The sequence below is a fragment of the Pseudopodoces humilis genome, chromosome 23 (assembly GCF_049639895.1).
Source record: "Pseudopodoces humilis isolate 2021_Gansu_Grassland_sample_001 chromosome 23, ASM4963989v1, whole genome shotgun sequence".
Lineage (NCBI taxonomy): Eukaryota > Metazoa > Chordata > Aves > Passeriformes > Paridae > Pseudopodoces > Pseudopodoces humilis.
Genome location: NC_142222.1, coordinates 6870880 through 6892471, shown reverse-complemented (window position 1 = coordinate 6892471; position 21592 = coordinate 6870880). Strand labels below are relative to the sequence as shown.

At 44.7% G+C, this 21592-nt stretch overlaps 1 protein-coding gene across 12 annotated transcripts in view; it reads left to right on the top strand.

The window, feature by feature from the left end:
• The window catches only part of COL26A1 (collagen type XXVI alpha 1 chain), a 159311-nt gene that overhangs the window by 34212 nt on the left and 103507 nt on the right, over positions 1-21592 (top strand). For 9 of the 12 annotated variants that reach the window (XM_088066296.1, XM_014254925.2, XM_088066290.1 and 6 more), the window contains exon 3: positions 2053-2156. In XM_088066296.1, the coding sequence (XP_087922422.1) occupies positions 2084-2156 (73 nt within the window). In that variant the 5' untranslated portion in view covers positions 2053-2083. The remainder of the gene's footprint in view (positions 1-2052; positions 2157-21592) is intronic. The other 3 variants (XM_088066297.1, XM_088066291.1, XM_088066288.1) reach the window with 1 other exon arrangement.

Sequence of the window (21592 nt, the reverse complement as noted above, 5' to 3'; positions counted from 1 at the left end):
AGCTGAGCTCCACTCTTGTCATGCCCTGAGAAGTCCTCCCTCACTTGAGGATTAAACTAGAGCTACTTCCCCGACACAGAACTGCTGCCAAAATTCCAGTCTGGCTCAAGGCACTCTCCACACTTCATAATGAAGTTTGAAAGAGTTTTAACATCTTGGTGTTGGCAGAAACATAGTTTTAAAATCACGGTGTGGTTGGAGACACATTGGCTCTGGACACTGGTAACAAGACTGGAGACTTTCATCTGAAGGTCAGATCCAGCTGTGGTGTTAGTGACAAAGTCATGAACTTCTGACTGATGGTTTGGGGCTAACGTGTGGAAACGTTTCTGGAGTTCAATGCCAGGACTGGGAGTTAGGAGACCTGGGTTCAGTTCCTGGGCTTTGCCAGAGCTATTCTGAGAGACCCTCAGCAAGACATTTAAAGTCTTTGTGCCTTAGGTCTCTTTGTGAAAAAGCGTTAAAGGTTTACCTACATCAGTGAGCTCCAAGTCCTCAAACTCACACATGACTGTGGACTCCTGAACACCACTGCATGCAGAAGAGCAAAGAAATAGGTGGGATGAGCTGGCTCTGTCCAGCCCATACCAGACAAGTGCCTGGATCACAGTTGTGGGTATTAGGAGTGACTGGTGTCCTTTTTGGGAGCTCCAAGGGTGAGGACCTCATGTTCTCAGGAGACAGCGCTGCTCTCCCATCTCTGGGTGAGGCTGTTGCCAGAGCAGGCAGCCCCTGCTCAGGAAGAAGCTTGTGCAGCCTCCACTCTCCAGTGGCTATAGGAGAACTTATTTTCTGTGTTTGGCAGCTGGCACAAATCAGCAGCAGCTTCCTGAGAAATTAGCTTCCCAAAGACTCTGCTAACCACGACTGAGCTGCTCCTTCTTTCCAAGACACACATGGGCAGCCTCTCCTGGCAAGCCTTTGTTACTGCTCTTTGGAGTAGCTACCAGTCACTGCATTGCTGTCCTGGTGGACACCTGCCTCCCCTTGGAGCAGTTTTGGATGAGATTCATGCAATCTCCAGCTCTGTTTTTCTCCTGTACCCAGCTGAGCCCGGGGCAGTGCTCTGTCTCCTGCTGGCTCTCAGCAGGAGGAGCCTTTTCCCCAGGGACAAGGGTGCTCAGGGCTTGTGTCTGCCTGGCTTAGACAGACAAGCATAAACTGCAGCCTGCAATACTGTAATCCCAAAGCTTCAGACTTTCCCTGTGTGCCAAATTCTTTTGGCTGTTAAATAAGGGTAGGAATTTCGAGGGGAGCTTGTAGAGTACAACTTCTGTGTTTGCTTTTAGCTTCATGAATAGCAGCAGTGACTTGTTTGGCTGTATACTGGGAAAACTCTGAGTTGCCAGCTTTGACGAGCTGCTGTTTTAAAGGAAAAGTTGTCACTTATGCAACTGTCTGTTTTGTGTTGACTTCAGAATCACTGGTGCCTTGCACAGCCCTGCTGTGTCTGCAGGTCACCCTGCAGTTCCCAGAGGGGCATGGCAGTGCTTGTGCTGTAATTGGGACCCTGGGGATGCTGTGCTGCTCACAGAGCTCACAAACCTGTCCTGCAGAACCTTGGCTGTGCTTCTGCAGAAGAGTGTGACCCTATTTCAGGTGTGGGCGAATTGAGGCACAGGGCAGATAGCTGGGAAAAAGGCTCCACGAAGGTCACTGATGTAGCTGTCATGTTGATGTGTTGGAACATCCCAGGTCTGAGTGGTGGGGAAAGGGAAGGCACCTGGAAGGTGAGAAACTATTACTGCTGAGTGAGGAAAGGCTATTGCCAGCCTCTGTTCAATGTCCCAGAAGTCCACATGAAGGGAGAGTGTGGGAAACAAGTAATCTCCTACTTGCAGAGCTTTGTAGTGGTGAGATCTCCACAAAGCTTCTGGGGGTACCTGTGGGAGGAGAGGTGTGGGGAAGAGCCAGTGGAGCATGAGGGCTTAAGGAGGAAAATAAAAGCTGTTGAATCAGATCCATGCTCTAATAAATCCTTGCTGATATTTTGTGTGACTCCTTTTTGTGTAGCTGGGTCACTGTATTCTGTTGACTCCTTGTTTGTGTTAGTTACAGGACTCTCATCAGGCCCACATACAAAATGTCCTACAGAACTGTGACCACGCTGGAGTGGAGGTGCTGTCCTGGCTTCACGGGGAGCAACTGTGAGGAGGGTGAGTTATCCAGCAATCCCTCTGTCCTTATGGAGCAGCAAGGATGGACTGGCTGCCTTGGGCTGGGGTTTGTTCCTTAATATGCTCTACACCTCTTAAACACAGGAACAAATCACCTGTTCCCATCACTCCCCACTGTTATCTGAATGTCACACACGAGCTCTGAAAGGTGGTCTGCAAACAGGCCTGAACAGGAAGGGGGAAAGAAATAAAGAAAAGGGAATCAGGGATGACCTGTTTAGAGATGTGCTCATGCTTGGCACCCCTGTTGTATTCAGAAAATGTGCATTCTCCTTTTCATGTGTTATCTTCTCCCTGTCTCTGTTATCACCATCGGTTGTTGTGTCCATTAAAAGCTGGCTCCTGGATGGCTGCTTCTGAACGTTTTATGCCTGTAAGGTCTGGACATAAATAATGTGTGCTCCCAGAGAACTTTCAATCAATACCTTTGGTTCCCCTTTCTATCTGCTCCTTGACTTACTGGTGCAACATTCTTATTGCACAGTGCATGTGAAAACACAGTTCTCTGCACAGAGGAAAACACAGAGCTCTTTCCAGAGCAGGAGGAAAAAGTATTTTCCTTTTTTTATCACAATAGGGCATGTTTTACATTTTCCTTCCTAACATTTTCTACTTCTGGAGGTTTGAAACAAGTCCCGCTTCTCCAACAAGTTTCAGGTTTAGGCATTAAGGCATCTGCTGAACCTGACTTGTGAGATCAGAGCTTATGAATAGGAGAAACTAAGCCTGGAGTTTTCTGTTCATTTGCATCAGGTCAACACAGCCTGTCTCTGGCTGCTGAAGGGTCATTGGGGGGTGTCCAACATCTCTGAGTCTGCTGTTTGTACTCGTTTTCTTTGTGTTATGATATCTTAACACCAATCACACAATTCAGGCAAATCTCTGACTAGGAACTTGTCTCATTACAGTCCCAAAGAGTGATGGCTGCAGACAGCAGCTGGTTCCAGGCTGCTGAGCAAACAGAAGCTCCACAGAAGTCTGACAAAGTGGCAATGCTACCCAAAGTTGCAGTCTGCAGGAGACAGCTTTACATTTTAACATAAGGCTAAAAGAAGCGAGCCTGAGAGAGAAGCTGCTGTGTGCAGCTTGAGTATTTAGCTGTCCCTGCAGGGAAAGGGGAGCTGAGGATGGTGGCAGAGCTGTCACTTCCAGTGTAGCTGGGTGAGGATGCACCTGGTGGCCTGAGGAGCCCCTCAGGTGTGCCCTGTGTGCAGCCTGTTCAAGCCTGCAGGTTTGGCCAGGTGTGAGTTATTACAGCTTCCTGGTGCTGCTGGTGCAAAGGAGAGATTCCAGCTCCCTCCTGCAGTGCCAGATCTGTCTCAGCAGAGTTCAGTGGAAATAAAAAGCCAACATAAGCTTGTTTGAGAAAGCCGGCAGTGATCTCGCAGGAGCAGGTCTGTGGAATGAGGTGACAATTTTATACAGTTACTTTTCAAGGTGGAACTGTTCTTTTGGGCTTGGATATGGTCGATGGAGTGTGAGAAGAAAGCCAGTAGTAAGCCCTTACTTTCATGTGTGAGATTCCTTTTACCTTTTTTTCCCCTCTCTTTAAAACATCTGGTGCTACTGACAGTCCCATATCCTTGAATGAGAGGAAAATAAAAAAAGACCCCTTTCTGGTGCAGCAGGGTTCTGCCACTTACCTTTTAGTGTAAATACTGGTGCTAGTGGTCTAAATGGCCCTTCAAGCTGTCAATTTTAAAATGGAAATATTTACTTACTCATTATGTTGATTCCTAATGTTAATGTCACTTGGAAATGAAAGTAGAAAAGGCTAAAAAGAGGCTGTTTTAGGGATTTTGGCAACCTGATATAAGGTCTTTTGTACTCTTTCCTTTCTGTGCTCTCCCCTACTGCAAATTTGGTTCCTCTGTGAGGGTGGGATGCTTAACTGTGTGAGTTCTTCCTGGAAACAGCAGACAAAAGGAAACACAAAACTAAAGTGAAGCAAAACAAAAACAGTGCAGTGATGAAGCCACAGTGAATGAGCAGGGCAGAACCTCAAAATGCTTTCATCTTTCTTTGGTAGTTAGACTTCTCCTCAATATTTCATTTCACTTATGTGTGCAGCTGGTGCTTTAGAAGTTGATGTGAGGTAGGTATGACTGGAGGCAGCCTGAACCTGCACTGTTTCTAACTTGTTTTCTTGCTGTGTTGCAAATCCTCCCATTCTTTGACAGCCACTGTTGCCAAAGGAATGGCAGCTGCAGTGGCTTTGAGCTCCCACTGCAACATCTCCTGGTTCCAGAGGGAAACGCTTCCTTTCCCAATGGCTCTTGGAACAAGGTGTGTTTCCTTCAGCAGGATGGATTAAGCCAGCAGATAATGGATTGATTAAGCGCACAGAAGAGTTCTGGGAGTTGTGTGTGCATGGGCATGGCTGATGGTGGTCTTTGCATCCTGATGATATAAATCTGTCTATAAGATCTATTGATTCCTTCTTTAACCCCCAGTGAGCAGAGTTAATATTTGGTCCTTTTTTGTGCTGTTCTGGAACAGTGTTTTTGGGGGAAACCACTGTAGCATATCTGAAGGATAGATTATTTTTACTAGCTGTCCTTACATCAAGCCTTCCTTGCCCTTTCAAAGAGAGAAGACAGGACAGAGAGAGGGTGAGCCAAGGAAAGAAATCAAAGAATTTGAAGCTATTTAGAGGCTGCAGCTATTTCTGATATCGTAACTTGTGATCTCCCAAATGGCAGGTCGGCTTTTCTTTAGCAAAAGCAGCAGTTCAGTGTGGATGTCTAGCCCCAAAGGATGACAGACTCCTGATGACACTGCCTTGCTGTAACACCTTCAGTGGGAAAGCTCCCCTCTGCTAGAGCAAGCTGTTAAATGCAATTCAATCACTGGTGTTTCCATCCTCAGCTGTTAAGTTTAGCTTGAGCAGTAACCACTTAATTGTCACCAGCTGACAGGTACCTACATCAACACTGAAAGCTGCATTTTTAGATTTAAATTATCCTGGGAATCTAACTCCTGCATTGAAGCTGATAAAGAGCAGCATTGTCTGGAGGGGTGGATGGAGATTCTGATCTCAGTGGGCCATTAATTTACTGTGGTAAATGAACCTGGTTCCAACCTGTTTCCTTTTTCAAGCTGACACTGCCTGGGGCTTTCTCCCCTTCCTTTCCTTGCCTTCTACTCAGTCCAAGGCACATCAGTATTTGAAAGATCTCCAGTTCCTTTACTGGTTTTGTAGAACTGTGACCTGCTCATTGAGTGGATAGTCAAAAATCACCAGTTGTACCAGGCCTTCCCAAAGGGTTTCTTGCAACTTCCTTGGATGGAGAAAAAGATTTGATGCAAACCAGTCTGGTGAATATAACTGTCACTAGATACTAACTTTTATTTTCCAGTTTCAGGGGGCTTTTGTTTTGTTTAAAGTGGAGCCCAAGCCTAGGACAGGAAATGAATGCACTGAGCCACCCAGTCTGCTGACTGCTGATATAAAGAACATATGGATGAGGGCAGTGCAGGGGTGAAGTGGTTTAGCCGTTGCAATCATGCATCAAGCTGATTGATTTGAATCCAAGATGATGCTGACATTTCAACTCAGCCTTTTTTTTTTTTTTCTGTATGGCTGAAAGTTCAAAGGCAAGTGCAACCTCTTGGGAAAGGAAAAGTGTCCCCAGCAAGTTCAGGGGCTCAGTGCTGCCCTGGAGCTCTCCAGCCAGGCAAGGTCTTATTTTACTTTACAAATATAAAGTAAAATTCCTTTCCTTGTTTGTTTGTACTTCCTTTTAAGTTTGTTTGTACTTCCTTTTAAAACTCCCTTCCTTGTTTGTTTGTACTGCTTGAGTTTGGGACAGTAGCCAGTATCCTATTTACCCCAGAAGCAGATTGATGGTAGACAGCTTAGCTGTTTGGGCAAGAAACAGCTCCCAGAGTAACCTCAGCACCTCTAAAGTGATACTACTGTGATTCCAAACTTATTTTTTTTTCCTTTCCTAAGAATGCAAGTAAGATAGGAAATTTGAGCAGCCTTGTTCAAGTAATGGCTTAATTGGTGAACATCCTTTTTTTTATGTCTCCCCCTCCTCATTTCAGTTCTTGGAATATTATGATCTACTTCTAATAACTATTGTTTGCATCTTTCTTGTCATCCTGGTATTTTTCAAACCTCTTAGATTCCCATGTGTTTACAATCTTCAAAGCAGCATAAGAAAATGAGGATTTTCCTCTTGGTATGATAGAGTGCAAAAACCCTTTTCATTTTTACTGCTGGTTTACAAAATTTCTTGGTCCCAGGGGCAGAGATGTAGAACAACACTGCCAGGAAAGTCTTAAATAAGCAAATGTAATTACAAGACAAAATTTGATGAGACTGTGAGAAATGACATCAAAACAAGAGACCTGAAAGTCTGAAAGCCCATTGAAGTGCTCTGAAGGGAAGAGAATTCAAAGTGGTCATTCAAAGTGGAATTTATGGTCAAAGTGGAATTCAAAGACCTCCTTTCTCCAAGCTTTCCCCATGAACTATTAAAACACAGAACTGTCCATGATGTGAAAATGCAACAGAGAGATTATGAAGTAACATTTCCTGTAGGATCACAGGAGTTCTCTCCAGGAATTGAGCTGGTGTGTTCTCCTTTTCTCAAGTCCCTCTGTTCCTTCCTCAGCAGAGCTTTTTGCTGCCACTGAGCTTCTTCATCTTCTCTTAGAAACTGAGAAATTGTAAGAGAAAACAGTGGGAGTCAGAGCCATTGCAGTGCCTGTTCCTGCTGAATCCTGGTTCAGTGATGTTTGCCCACTGCAGCTGAGTCCAACTCCTGCCATAAAACAAAAGCTTCCCTGAGAACAGTGAAATTCTCCCCAAGGTGGTTTTTTCAGTGCCCTCTGACTGGCTGGGCAGTTCTGTGCTGCAAACATGGCAGACTGAGGTTCCTTCCCTTCAAGCTTGGTTCTAACAGGGCTGTAGTTCTCTATTAGAGACTAGTTTAGTAATTCCTTTAGGAAAATGTGGCTTAGCTCTCATTTGAGACCATTGAAACCAAGTACAACATTTGATTCCACACAGCAAATTTTTCTGAAAATTTCTTCCCATGCCAAAATTTGTTTGTTAGATAGAGTAAGTGAATTATGTGAATACATGTTATGGACTATTTAGTGCAATGTGAATTTACTAACAGTTTTCCAGTTAGTAAGTAGGCAGCAAAATGTAGTAACTGTCTGTAAATCTACCTTCAAAAATATTTTATGAAAAAATATCAAAACATGTGAATCACCTGTGATGGAATTGCTGATACATGGAAGTGGCTTCCTGAGTACTGATGTTTGTGATGTAGGTGGCAGGTGCTGGACAATACCTACCCCAGTATTTTCTTCCATAGCATGTTCCACCTCCTGCTTGTGCTTCTGGTGGCCTCTTCAATATAAGAAGTTGCCCAAACTACCCTATGATGTGCCACCCACTTGCTGTCTGCTCCCATCACCATGCTGACCACTCCTTCAGGCATAATGTGTGTCACCCCTGACCAAATTGATCAAACTTTCTGAGGAGTTCCTGGAGCGTGTGGTCAGTGTTGGAAGTATCCACAGCCAGCTGAGAGTACTTTCTGGCAACAGCACTCTATGACTACTTGAACAATTCCTAAATGTTCATCTTCCTTTTCAATACATAGTAAAGGAAAAAAAAAATAAGAAGTCTCTGTTAGATTTCCAAATATTTTGACACAGCATTCCAGCATCTGAGTAGTTTCATTTTTTTGGGCATTTCTAATCTGAACAGGGAGAATTTTATTGAGCACCTAATGTCAAAATATCTGAAGTGCTAAATATCTGCAGATGTTATCTTAACAGAAGTGGGAAAGCTGTATTCTGTACCATTACACTGTCCCAAATTTTTTAGCTCCCATCAAATTACTGTGGTATGTAGAGAATCTTTTGTATTTTCATAGCTATTGGATTTCCCAAACACATTGGATGCTTTCTTCTGCATATGTCTTAATTCACAAATGAAGGACCCACCTGTTTATGGTGAATGGTTTTCCTATGAATTTGCTTTATTTCTAATCAGGAGTGAGCACAATCTTCCCTTGGGTAGGGCTGGGCAGGGCTTGGAGCAGCCTGGGCTGGTGGAGGGTGTCCCTGCCCATGGCAGGGGTGGAATGAGATGAGCTTTAAGGTCCCTTCCTACCCAAACCATTCTGTGCATATTTTTAGACTTGTATAAGCTCAGAGACATCTCTGGTGGTTGATTAGTTAGATGTTGAAAGTTTTGCACCCAAGGGAGCTCCTGAATAGAGTTCCCTTAGAATAGACCTAGGGTGGTGTGGGTTCTGAAGAGCCCATCCAACCTCTTGATGTTTTCTTTCATAATCCTTTCTGCCTTCTTCAATCCTGAGCTTTTAACATGCCACTTTCTTGTGTAGCTGTTCCTTCAGAGCTCCTGTTTTCCCCCAAATTATCATTTGTTTCCCATTCATCTTCACAATGATGACATTTTATTTGCTTGAGGCTGTTGGAAGGGAGTTGGTTTTTTCCCCCCATGGGAGTCTCTCAGAGCCTTTGGGAGTTGCTGACAGTGTAGTGTCCTCTGGAAAAAGGGACATGTGACATGTTGTGCTGTGAATCCTGCAAATGTAATTAGTACCGAAGTCAGGAAAAACATTATCTCAAAAAACCCCACCCTATCCCTCTTTTCCACAGACATTCCCTTGGAGGTGGTGGGGAAAGGGTGGAACTGTGTTTATACCAGAAGTTAGTACTTTTTGGAGTGTACACTCCCATTTGCATAGGGAAGAGCTAAATGAGAGGAATAGTTTCTAATTGGTGTCCACTGATCAGTTTGAAGTGACTTTTCAAGTGAATTAGAGATAATAATGGAGGAAGAATTAAACCCACCCGATGATGCTGTTTCCTTGCTGCTGCACTGACTTGTTTTTTTGTTGGTTTTTTGTTTTTTTTTTATCAGGAATAGGAAATGAGGCTTAGGCCTTTGATATGAAATGCCCATAGCTGGAAGGGGTGGCAATGAGGAATCTCTTTCTTTCACTCACTTTGCAAGGCTATTACCCATTTAACCAGCTGGTTTGTGTTTAATTTTTGAGCACTTACAAAATTACAGCTCCCTCCCCATCGCTTTTCAAGGGCTTAGTTATGAAATCTGTGGATTTAATGTTGCTGTCAAACAGTGCTGAATGGGCTGAACAGGGCTCAGACTGTGCCTGTTTGGCAGAGGTGGCAAATGGAGCCCAGCATGGCTTGTTATTCCATTTCCAAGTTATTGTAAGGGATGGAGAGCCCTCCCTAGTCAGATCTGTGTGTGTTGGAGGCTGAGCAGTACTGGGAATATGTGGTAGACAAGGATTAAAATGCTGTTAAATCTTAATTGAATTGTAGAGTTGGGCAAGAATCTATGAAGTGAGATTCGATCAAGGACAGCTACAGAGGCAGGAATAATAAAACGCACAGATTTAAATAAGAGAAGCTGAAGGTAGTGGGATCCCAGGGGTGGGAATTGTGGCAGATGTCAGAATGAAGTGTTGCTCTAAAGTCAGGAGAAGAAATGCCATGTTGGAGTTTGATGCTACAGATACTCTGTCCAGGTGTAACTAAATAATCCATGGCACTGCCTGACACACAACAAGTAAAACTTTCATGGGCTGTGCTACCTGCATGTGTTTTTGTTGGTGGTTCTCAGAGAGGTCAAATTTTAGCATTTTTTGGAAGTTCAGCCTTTTAATTGCTAAACTCATGTGAAAGCCCGTCCTAATTGTGCTGCACATCTGAGCCCCAGGACCTTAAATACTGTAAAGGGATGTGTTGCATCTGTGAAGGGAAGTGTTTGGCTCAGAAAGGATTGTGCATTTCATGGTAGGTGGTGTGTGACTATGTTGTACAGTTAAATAATTAGGCTGCTTATCTTTGGAGGAGTCGGTAGGTGTGTGTTTTATTTGAAAATAGCATCAGCACAAACAAGCTGTTCTAAATGTACCATGACTGGTGGTCATTTAGGCTAACTCATAGTTTTCAGAAACTATGGACAAGAAGCAGGTATAGATTAATTCTAATGATGACATGCACATAATTACAGAAAGTCTAGGAACTGATTAAATGTTTCCTACGAGTGCAGCACTGCAAGATATCCTGATTGTCACTGCAGTGTCAAGAAATCTTGTTGGATGGTTCTTTAGCAACTTTACCATTCCTAAGTAAATGAAAGCTGGGAAAAACTTACTGGAGAAATGAGCTTTGCTTTATGTGCCATCAGATTTCAAACAACATTTAATAAAAGACTTCATCAAAATGTGTGAGTGAAACATCACCTTTTAACCAAGTTGTACCAGGTCCCTCAACCACCAAAGCAAGAAAGGCACTGAGGAATGGCTCTGTGAAAATCCCCTATCATGAAGTTCATTAAGGACTGATAAACTTTATTCTGGACTCATAACATATGCCTCTTGCTCAGGCTCCTGATTTGTCTCTCCTTGGATAGTGCATCCAAATCCACAAGTAACATGCAAGTTTGCATTTCATTTTGAGCCCAGCAGGCATACGGCAGTGAGGTTACAAGACCTTTCCAAGTGAGCCTGGAGGGACTTGTTGGCTAGAGTTTGGATCTCTGGCAAGCAGCTCCCTCCAGCTCTCTTCTGTAATAAACTCAGGGTTCAGTCCCCGGCCTTGCACAGATACCGAGCTCTGTTGCGTGTCTCTGGGTAATCAGTCACTGGGAAGGCACAGATGTTTCAAGATGCACAGCAATGGGTGCAGCATAAAAGAGAGGCAACAGCAGGGTCATGCTACAGATGCAACCACATCTCACATGTGTTCCTTCTTGACAGGAGAATTCTTGTAGCATTTGCGGTTTTCTGGTTGCTAATCCCATCAAACGAGGACAGAAAAGGCTAATAATGCGTTATTATTTTGGGACTTTTATTACTGCTCCTTTAGCCATGCAGTGCCTGGTATGGCTGATGCCTCCACTGCAGGCAGATCCAAGAGAAGGGCATTAAAGTAACAGAGAGGGGTGCAGGATTGCTCCAGACAGTGGCTGAAATTAATTTGGGCAGCAATTCTAATAAAGATAGAAGCATTAAAGAAATCTGGGGCTAGAAGATGTCCTAGCCTTTACCGAGTTGTGGAGGTGAAGAGATTAAAAAACTCCTGAATTTTTTTCTTTTCCTGTAAATGAAATACAGTCAAGCCTAAAAGAGAAGAAGCCAGACCAAGTCAGGATTCAGTTTGCTGTTTCATTTGTGTGTACATAATGACTTTTGTAGCAGTAATGCTAAAGAAGTTTTGGCGTGTATCCACTGTGGGAAGTGCAGGGCCTGTTTTCATTGCTAGGTGGTCCTTCATTCTAAAAACCTTGAGGGACACCCATGGCAGATGGGCTTTAATTAGACTATGTCCTGCTGCCAGTGACTGTCAAATGTGTCTCTCCAGATGAAGCACTAGAGCTTTCTGTTGAAGGTGTCAGGTCTTGCTCTCATGGAAAGAGAGTTTCCTGCAGCATGAGCTGCCGAAAGTGCTGCGGTACCCCTGAGACACCGACAGAAACTGTGAAGTATCTTGCTTAATTAGTTCTTCAGTGGCCAATTTGGATTGAGATACAAACCTGTTGCTGTTGTCAGCCAGTGTTTTAGCCTCAATGGCAGAGGCCTGTGCTAAGTAACAAAGGTTCTGGTTTTCTCTTTACTGGTGTGGAGACTTGTTAAACCCATATGGCTCAGAGTACTTGTGTAGGGATGGCTCTGCTGTGTTGCTGTAGGGCTCTGCACTGTAAAAAGTTACAGCCCATTCAAGGAGGGGAACAAGCTACTCCTAAACTTGGCTTGTTTGATCTTTTCTAACTTAGCCTCAAGTGATTAAGCAAACAGTGTCTTTTCAAGCATTCTCCAGTTGTGTGATCTGCTAAACACATCTTGCAGTGTGATCTGCCAGAGATGCCTTGAACACTGTCCTTGTGCTGTGCACTCGCTGGTCCTTGTGGGAACATAAATAAGCAGTTATTTCTATTGCATCTGGTCTGTCTGGGTGGGATGCTGAGGATGGATATGGGTTTTTGTTTAACCTAAACTTGAAGATTCTTGCTTTTGTCTTAATATTAGCACTCACAGCAAGGTGGCAGCTCTTTATTAGCTACCCAGGAAAACAGTCCATTCTCCTTGCAATGAAATCCTTCATCTACAGTGAGATGTGTCTGTACAAAGGGGTCATTCTTGCCCTGCCCTTGTTTTAGGGAAGTAGAACGTCTACCAGTGGTAGCTGGGATACCAATCATAAAACTGTAAGCTCCTTACAGACCAGTGTAACCAGATCCCTCACACCCTTCATGGGGAATGTGAATGAGCATTTACGTGGCTCCATTAATGCCTAGTGGGCACTTTTTTTTTCCTGCAGTGGCTGTCCTCTGACACTCAGCACTGGTCTCCTATACCTGAACAAATATGAATGTTGTACACACTGGAATATAAATCTTCACCCTGGAATCTGTGTTCTGCTACAGGTTCAGCTGTTAAGCTTTGGTCTTTGCTGATTGATGCAGAAGGGACAGCAAAAGAAAATTCAGTGCCTCAAACACGTTTAAAGTGGTCATGATTAAGAAAGGATGGTTTTCCTGAAGTATCTCAAAAGCTGGTTATTTCTCAGTCCTTCCTCCTTGAAATTGTGATGATCCCAGAGTAAATGGGTATCCTTTTTCCTATCCACATCGTTTTCCACCTTATTTTTATCTCAAGTCAGCAGAAACTCTGATCTTCACCTGGATTTTTATGGCAGCTTGTAGAACTGTAAATGTGAATATGCTGTGACAGCAAACCCTAAATCAACCCTTGGTCACTGCAAGCTGGAACGATTTGAAAACCTGTGTAACCTTTTGACCAAACCTGGGCTGATGTTCAACATCTTTAACAAGAACTGAAGCCAGAACAGCCCTGATTACTTCAGACTTTCATTATGAGCCAGCTGTAGGCCCTAATGTACACCCAGGTTGGGACAGAGGATGTAGTGGGTCAGCTGCACCATTTGGGCAGGAATGTGCTTCCTCCCAGGGGATCCATTGAGAAATGGCATTCTCAGGGCTGCTTTTTGCTTTGGCACTGAAAAGCAGTGGGCACTTCTCCTTTTCACCACTGCCCCTGGGTACTTGCCATCTCAGGGCAGACTTTGCCAGCATTTGTCATGGTTTTCCTTTGCTCCCCAGCTCTCCCCATGCTCATGAACAGTGTGACTCTGAGCAGCTCCCTGGGAATCATCCTGTAGCTCCGCACAAACCCTGCACTACAACAGTGTGCCAGGTTTGCTGGTCCAGGTGTGCAGCTGATTTGAAATGTGCATTAAATTCCTCATTCTGGCACAGATCCCTGTGCAGCTTGATGTCCCATCCATGGGGGTCAGAGCAGGCAGGGTTGAGCTAGCTCTGGGCCTGCATTAACCAGCTGAATAGAAGCTAACTTCAGTTTGGGTGCAATAATCAGCCTCTGCTGGTGCAGTACGATAGGCTTGCTCCCATTTGCTGTTAGTTCCCAGTTCCTGAGAGGGTGTTGGAGAAGTAATCATCAAGATTTTTCTGACTAAAACAAATGACAGAGTTGGACTGCTGATGTTTATATAACAAAACTCTGTGGAACCTGTGTAGAAAGGGAAGGTGATTTTATTTCAAAACATATCAATACGTTGATTCCACCCACTCACATTTTTGTAACTGTGAGCACTTGTGTGGTCTGCATTGGATCACCTGTGGGACATGGACAAAAAGGGACAGTGGTTGTCATATCCTCTGTCTTTTGAGTCTTTCCAGGCTGTTGCAGAAAGCTGGATTTTGGAGAGTCTTTCATGCCTTCTAGATGTCAGCAATAGTTATGATGTTACCTTTTGACTTAGGAGTTTGCTTACTTTCCTGTCAGCAACTACTACTTTGGGCTTCTGCCTGTTGTCTTTGACCTTATTTTGGCTGCTGTTTGTCTGCCCATTGAGATAACAGGAAGGAGCACACTGGGTAACCTTCATGTGTATTTTCTTCTCAGCAACATTAATGTTCCTGTCAAAAAAACCCAGTTGGCACCTGGGCTAGGTCATTGTTGTAGGTGCCTTCCAACAGGGACTGTTCTAGAAAACAATTTCCCTGTGTGTGACATACCTGTGCCTTTTGAGATGTGTGTTGTAGGCTGAGTTCCATCCGATGCACCTGTAGATCCAGGTTTCTCTTTGAGATCTTGGAGTTGCTTTGGATCTGACAGCATGGGGGCTTCTCTGGGTTTGCTGCCATAAAGACAGTTTTGATGTGCCCTGAAGCATCTTCCTGAGTGTTCTGCTGCCAGCTCCTGCTCCTGGGTTATTCAGCTTGCTTGTGCAAGCAGATCACCCCCAAATCCCATAAACATCATCTAGTGTTCAAATAGCACAGCCTTCTCCCTCGCTCCAATGACTAAATTCCACTTCATTGATGCAATAGGATGCTTCAGGCCGTGTTCTCCAGGGTAGTGATTGCAGCTCCTCATGTGATTAAAGTCACTTGGCCAGCAGCCCTTATCACAGCAGGGTTCATTCCTCCAGTAAGAGTGGCTGGTGCATGTTAACTACACTGGGGTTCCAGATTTCATAGCCTTGGGATTTCTGCCTCAACAGTGAGAATACGCTGGGATTTGTTGTGATCCCACCTGAGCCCCACAGGATATTTGGATAATGGGCATACAGCTGGATCTGGGTGCCTGTAGCCATCAATCTCCATAGGCATGGTGGATGTTTTTATTGCCCTTGCTTATCTGGCTGTCCCTCGCTCTTTTAATATGAACCATACCAAATAAAGCTGACTGAGGATGGAAGATTATCTGTGGTATTCGTCACTTGTAGGAAGGGGAGTTGGTTCAGTGTTGGCTTTTAGCATTTGCTAGGCCTTGTCTCCTTGACAGAAAACAACAGACTAAAGCGATTACCAAGAACAGCTGCTTAGAAGGGGCTTTGAATATTTTTTCCGCCTTTGCTGACCTGAACCACAGCAATTATAAGTTCTGGTTATTGTAAACTTACCACAGAACACAAGGCATACCTTAAAATGATGTCATGTCTAGACACACAATTCAGGTATAAATTATGGAGAGAAAGTAGCTTGTTCAGTGGTTAAACTGTAAAAATTTAACAAGATATTTCTGTGTCTCTAGCCTTCACTCTTGCATACGTATTTCTTTACCTCTTACCAGGAGAATTCTGTGACTGCCTCTTAATTTTTTTGTGTTGGGAGATGGAATTTCCTCCCTGTTCTCCATTTCATTTCCTATTTCTGCCTCGCTGGATCTCAAGGGAAGCAGTGTAGCCATCTACTCAGAGTCCAGAGCTGGAGAAGAAGACTCTTGGGTCCAGTCATGACTCAGGCAAGGTCACACTAGGGGTGATGTACAGCAATCTTTCCAAAAGTTGGCTTGCTATTTTGGGTAGCTTTGTTTTATGGGGTAGTAGGGGGAAGAGAACTCTGCTATAGTGCCCAGGTGCCTGATTTTCCAAATACTCAGAATCTGGAATCTTGGCAACATCCCAGTGATGCTGCACGGGCCTTACATTTCAGGGGAAGTTGGACCCCATTAACAGCAGGCTCATCCTCTGTGGTTGTGTGAGCTGGATTTCTGTCTGGAGTCACTGCTGCAGCCCTCAGGGGAATGGTGGGCACGGCTGATGGGCAGTCTCACACCTGGGGGGTCAATCCCTGCAGGCTCAGAGGAGGGGTGGCTGTCACGGGTGCTGGAGGACAGCACGTGCAAATCAATGTCCTGCCCGCCACCAAGAACGTGGGCAGAACTCCACTGCTGCACAGGGAGGGCTCCCCTGGCTACTGTGACTTGTGTCCAAATACAGTTCCCCACACTTGGCCTGGGCTGAATCTCACCATGAGATTGGAATGGTTGGCTTTCCACCTGGTGTGATCTATACCTCCAGGTAGCTGCAATGAAATGCTGGCTTTGGAGGTGGAGGAGGCCTGTTGGGTTAGCAAGCCAGTGCAGGGCTATTCTCCACAGTTTATTCTGTTGTGCTTTTCCTGGCCTAATTACACAGTCCTCAAGTGAAGGAATTTGGCAAGAACATTCTTCCGTTTTTACTGGTGTTTGGTCTCAAGTTCTCTTAGGAAGCTTTTTCTCAGTCATCTCCATTAGAGCAAACTGCCATCTAGAATTTCTCTGTGTAGAAGCCTGTTGTGGATTTTGCTGCCAGGTCCAAATAGCCAATATCTCTTCTTACCTGAGAAGAACCTTAATGTCCCCAGAGACACCTGGTCTGCCATCTGTGTGTCCTCTTGAGAGCAAGGATGTAACTCTTGTCGTACCTGGGCATCTCATGGTCTTTTTTAACCCATAATCACATCAGCTTGTTTCCTGGAAGCTGTCTATGCTACAGATCTCTGGAGACAGCTATTAATGCTCAGCAAGCAGAATGGCAATTGATTCTAGAGAAGTTATTCTGCTCTTGTTGCCATGGGGACAGTTTTGGAATACACTGAAGAACAGTTTCACTCTATTTTCAGCATATGCAGCAATGTTCTTAATTCCGAAGGGGCACATGTTTCTGCAGTCTCATGAACTTGAAGTGTCCAACTGGTGTGGAAGATTTTTCTTTGGTATCCATGAACTTAGGGAGAGAAGCCCTAAGCCTTGGTTCGCTCTCAACACCTGTTTTTTTGGTAGAACAGCAATCAGGTCAGCTGTCTCTGTGCCATGTAGACGTCAGATCTGTTCTGGAACTGTGGCTTTCTTGTCCTAAGTGCTTGTACAAAGGTCCCCAGGTCCTTTTTGCTGTCCTGCTTTTCAGGATCACAGCAAGACCTGTTTTCATTTGGATGCATTTGTATCCATTGTTTCTCCTGGCCTCTGGAGAATGACCTTTCTGCTGTGTTTTTCCTTTGTGTTTGCCTCTGTCTTCAGGGCAGTGTGTGGAAGATGTACATTATGCATCCTGCCAGGTGCCCAGTGTCCTCTGAGAAATTAATGCTCTGTGCAGGGGGCACAAACCTTGAGGTACTTATGAAGACACCACAAATTGCTCTAACATCAGAGATCCACAAATAAAGTGATTGTTGAAGCAAGGCCACTGAGTAGATGCTGCCACTGGAATACTTTGTTGTTTTAAGAGCACTGAAGAAATGAAAACTCCCACTGCACTCTTCCAATGTCTTGCACAAGCTGAGGTGGCCTTAGGGCCCCTTTTCAGCCTTTGATTGAGTGATTGTTTTTGTACATGGATGTATTTTTTTTCTTTAATGGCTATTAAACATAGGAGGAGAGTGTTATTACAGCTCTAAGTGCTGTCAGCCAAAGTTTGTCCTCACTTCTGCTTCTAGGATATCCACTTGCAGTTGTCCCAGTTTTCCCTATTCATGGCTTTTAAGAGGTTCTTTTTCTTTCATGAGACTCTTGATCAGTTCAAGTACAAACAGATGGAAAGCAGCAGAGATCCAGCTCCATAGCAGAGCCCAGGCCAGGGTCTTAACTCATCTGAAGTGTTTGGTGCTCAGGGATAGGGCTATAGCCAGGAATTGCATAACCTGGGGCAGGAAGCTGTATATTCCTCCATGTGTTGTCCTTCACTATTCTTCCATCTTTACCTCTCCCTCACCTCCCCTTTCATCCTGTCTTTGCAAGGCTCTTGTTTGCCCAGGTGCCCCTGGCTTCCTTTCCCAGAATATTGAGGTGTCTCTATCCTGGCCAAGCCCAAGGACAGGAAGCTACAGGCTCAGCGGGCACCTGTCCCCTCCCTGGGCACAGGGGGACAGGGACTGATGTCTGATGGTCCATGGGAGCTGCAAGTTATGGAGAAACAATTGGTGTTTCATGGAAGGGTTGTCTTGGCAGCCCGTTCTGTTCTATGGTGTTTAGGAAGTGCTTTGCAATGGAGGAACACTTTCTTTGGATAAAGGATTCTAGTCCTGCTGCTGAATGTGTGTTGTGAATGCCAACTTCTGCTGTTCCTGGAGCCTTTACTTCAAATGCCCACAAAACAGAAGCCCTAGTTAGCATAGAAATTGTCACTAATGACAATAGTGACAATAATAGCACATCTTGCCTGGGGGGGTGTGTGTGTTTGTGGTGTGTGTGTGTGTCTGCTTTTGAGCCCCTGGTCACTGCATTACCTCAGTTGTAAGGAGGCTTGGCCATGTCCTGACTTTGTGCCAACAAAGAGAATTCTCCAGTGGACCACTGTGTGTGTTTCTCCTGTGGAACGTTCACCATGTAACTTTGCCAGGGTCAATGCGAGCCATCTTTCAAACAAATGTCATATGGAAGTTTGCAAATCCTATTGTCCCAGAAAAAAATAACTTTCTCCAAAGTGTTGAAGTGTTGCAGGAAGCAAAACTTCAGACTGTGCTGGAATATTGAACTATGTGGAAGTTGGAGAATTTTCCCACTTCTACTCCATGTGGAGTAACAGCTTTTTCAGCACCTTAGGGGCATTGACATACATCCAGAGCAGGGAAAGGAGCAGCAATGCAAGAAATGAAAATGTGAACCAGAGCTGCTTAGGTAGGGACCATGGCCTGGATATGAGATTCCCTTCTGCTTCAGGTTTCATAGGATTTTTATGGGGAAGGGAAGAGATATGATCTGTGGGAAGAACACACCCATTCTGCAGCTTTCTAATCTGAGATGGCCTTTAGCAAGTGTGTGTGCATAGATAAGCTCTTAATATGATGCAGTGCTTCTTAAAGTTCATAACAACATCTCTCATAAGTGTCACCACTAGGAACTCTGCAGAGAGAGGTTTTGTTTAATTTTAATACAATTTTTAAATTTTAATAGGAATTTTAACTTGTAGGAAGTTTGGTTAACAGTGGGACTAGTTTTTCATACCTTGTAGTTGGGTCAATGCTGTTGACTGAACTGAACATGACTGTTGGAAGTGAAGCAGTGGATGGAGTGTAGTGTGAAACCTGCTGTGATGCTGGTTCTGAATAGATGTTGCATTGTTTAACACAAAATAACAATTTCTCTTTATATAAGTTCTAAATACATATAGAAAAAATGTGTGTGGCATCTGTGGATGTGCTGAAAAGAAGCGTCTTTGCTTACAGATTTCCGTGTTCCATGTTTTCCTCTGGCTGACAACCCACTCTGGCATTTTTGTGTTGTGTAATTGCAGGACCCAGTCTATCCATTTTCCAAGTAGTGCTCTTGGCCACACGAGCAAACCAGGCTGTGAACACTGTGAGGACAGACTCTATCACATTTTTCTATAATCACAGCTAGTTCCTGGAGTGGAGCTTTGAGTGACTGGTGACAGATCTGCCCTAAGTTTGGAAGCAAATGCAAATTATTTCAGAGAAAATCTTTTTCACAGAGCAAGCCTCTGCTGGCTGGGGAGGAAGGATCAGATATATTCACCTAGGCCTTCTCATCTAGCCAGCTTCACATTCCTTCCCTTCCTCCTACCAGGCTTCTGTTTCTTTTGTTTCCCCCCAAGACCCATTGTTCTTGTTCTCTTCCAGTGGTTAAGGCACAGCTGGAGTCAGGAACAGGCAGAGAGCAGTTTTGGGGTGCTGAGCTGAGGTGGGCTCCTGATTCCCAGCCCCAGCTGCTCTTCTGTGCCCCCAGTCCTTGGAGGCTCACATCAGCTCCCACCTGTGCCATCATCCAGAACTTCTGCTGGGTCCAGAGGGTCAGGTATTGCAAACTCCTCTGCTTGTACTCTACAAGGCCACTTCTTCTTCAGTCCCTAGCCAAGCTTTGGATGTGGGAAAAGGAACAGGAGGCAATTGTTTCCTCATCTTCCTGGCATGAGGCACCCCAAACCTGGGATGTTGTGGACAGGAATTTGTTCTGTGTGCACCATAGGAGAGCAGAAATGCATGAGGAAGCCTCTCTGCAACTGATACTAAACTGAATTTCACTCTTGTGCCAAGAGGGTTGGTAAGGGATTGTCTCCACCTTGCTGTGGGTTTTCAGAATGGCAAAGGCTGCTCTCCTGTGCTTGGCTCCTCAGGCTGAGGAAGGTGAGTGAACTGTCATAGCTCTCAAAGTAGGACTGCACAGAGGTGTGGAGGCCCTGATAACTCCTCTGCAGCTGCTCCTTGTGGAAAGGAACCGGAGGGTGAATCCAGCAGGACCTTCTCTCCCATTCCTCAGCTACCTGGGGAAGGTATCTCCCTGTGCCTGCTTCCTGCAGCTGCCTTCCCCAGGGGGCTTGATGAAAATGCAGGAGGGCTGCTGGCTTGTGAGAAGGAAAGTGATACTTTGGAAATTGCCAGGCTCCAGGATTTAACTCTTTAGCCTCTGGAGTTTCCAAGCACAGACTGCTTTAACATGCTGAGTTAACCCTTCCCTCCCAAATGTCCTACAACTGAGCTGAGCCTCCTGGGATGTGCAGGGCAGCCCATTTTCTTCCCTGCATCCATAGGATCCCAGCTGTGCAGGCAAGAAATCATCAGAGAACAACCCAGCAAGAAAAGGAGGTGAGAGCAAGTGCCTGAACTCTGAAAAGCAAAACTCTGGGAGTGGCTCACCTCCCTCCGCACCTTTCCTAAAGCTCAGCAGCACTCATGGAGCTGGAATGGGGGCTGCATTTATCAAATTCCTGTCTGCAACAGCAATGCAGTTGTTTTAGATTAGTGTACAAATAGACATTAGTGTAATACATCTGTTGTTAATCCACATCTTGGTAGAAAAGAGATGCCAACACATCATTTATTAGCCACATCGATCCTATAATGTCCTTTCTTTTGTCTTTTGAGTATGTAATGGGTTCCAGGATGTCTTTTATTTCATTGTATACCACATTTCCTCTTGTCTAACATAGCAGGACATAATGTGTTCCAGGATATAATTTATGCCATTTTGGAACTGGACACCACACAATGTATCCTGAACTTTTCTGAAAACCTTCAGTGTGTTTTGCTCTGCTCACAGGTCTTTGCACAACTGATGGGTAGAAAGAGCTGGAAAACTGGTAGGAAGGAAAGCAATTTATTCTTAGTCCAAGGAGAGCTGAAGGACCATGAGGAGCTCTGGATGCTGGCATGGCATGGCAGGCTATAAGTCTTACACCTCTGATTTGTTTAGAAAGTTAGAAAGGGAAGTGATAGACCAGCTTAAGAGCCTATCCATGACTGCTTGTGTAAGACCCTGTGGGATTCCACATTAAAAAGGAACCAGTTAAAGGGCAGCTGTTTATCTCCTTTTTTTGTGAAAATTGAGAGCTGCCGCATATCTGACTATATCAAAACTCTGTGCCAACCATAAGTGAAAAATGAAAACCACCTCACTGTCTTTCCCTGTTTGATGGTATTAATGGGGTTTGAGAAACAGATGATATTCACAGGTGATGAGGGAAGCAGGGACACAAGACCTGCTGAAAATTGGGGAGTTTGATGGTAATTTGCTTGTGGAATGATCATCTGGGGAGGAATTGGAAGTGGCCACTTGCCTGATGGCTTCTGCAGGAGTCTTTTCCTTTTGCTTGTCTTTGTCATGAATTAAAATCCCACCCAGAAC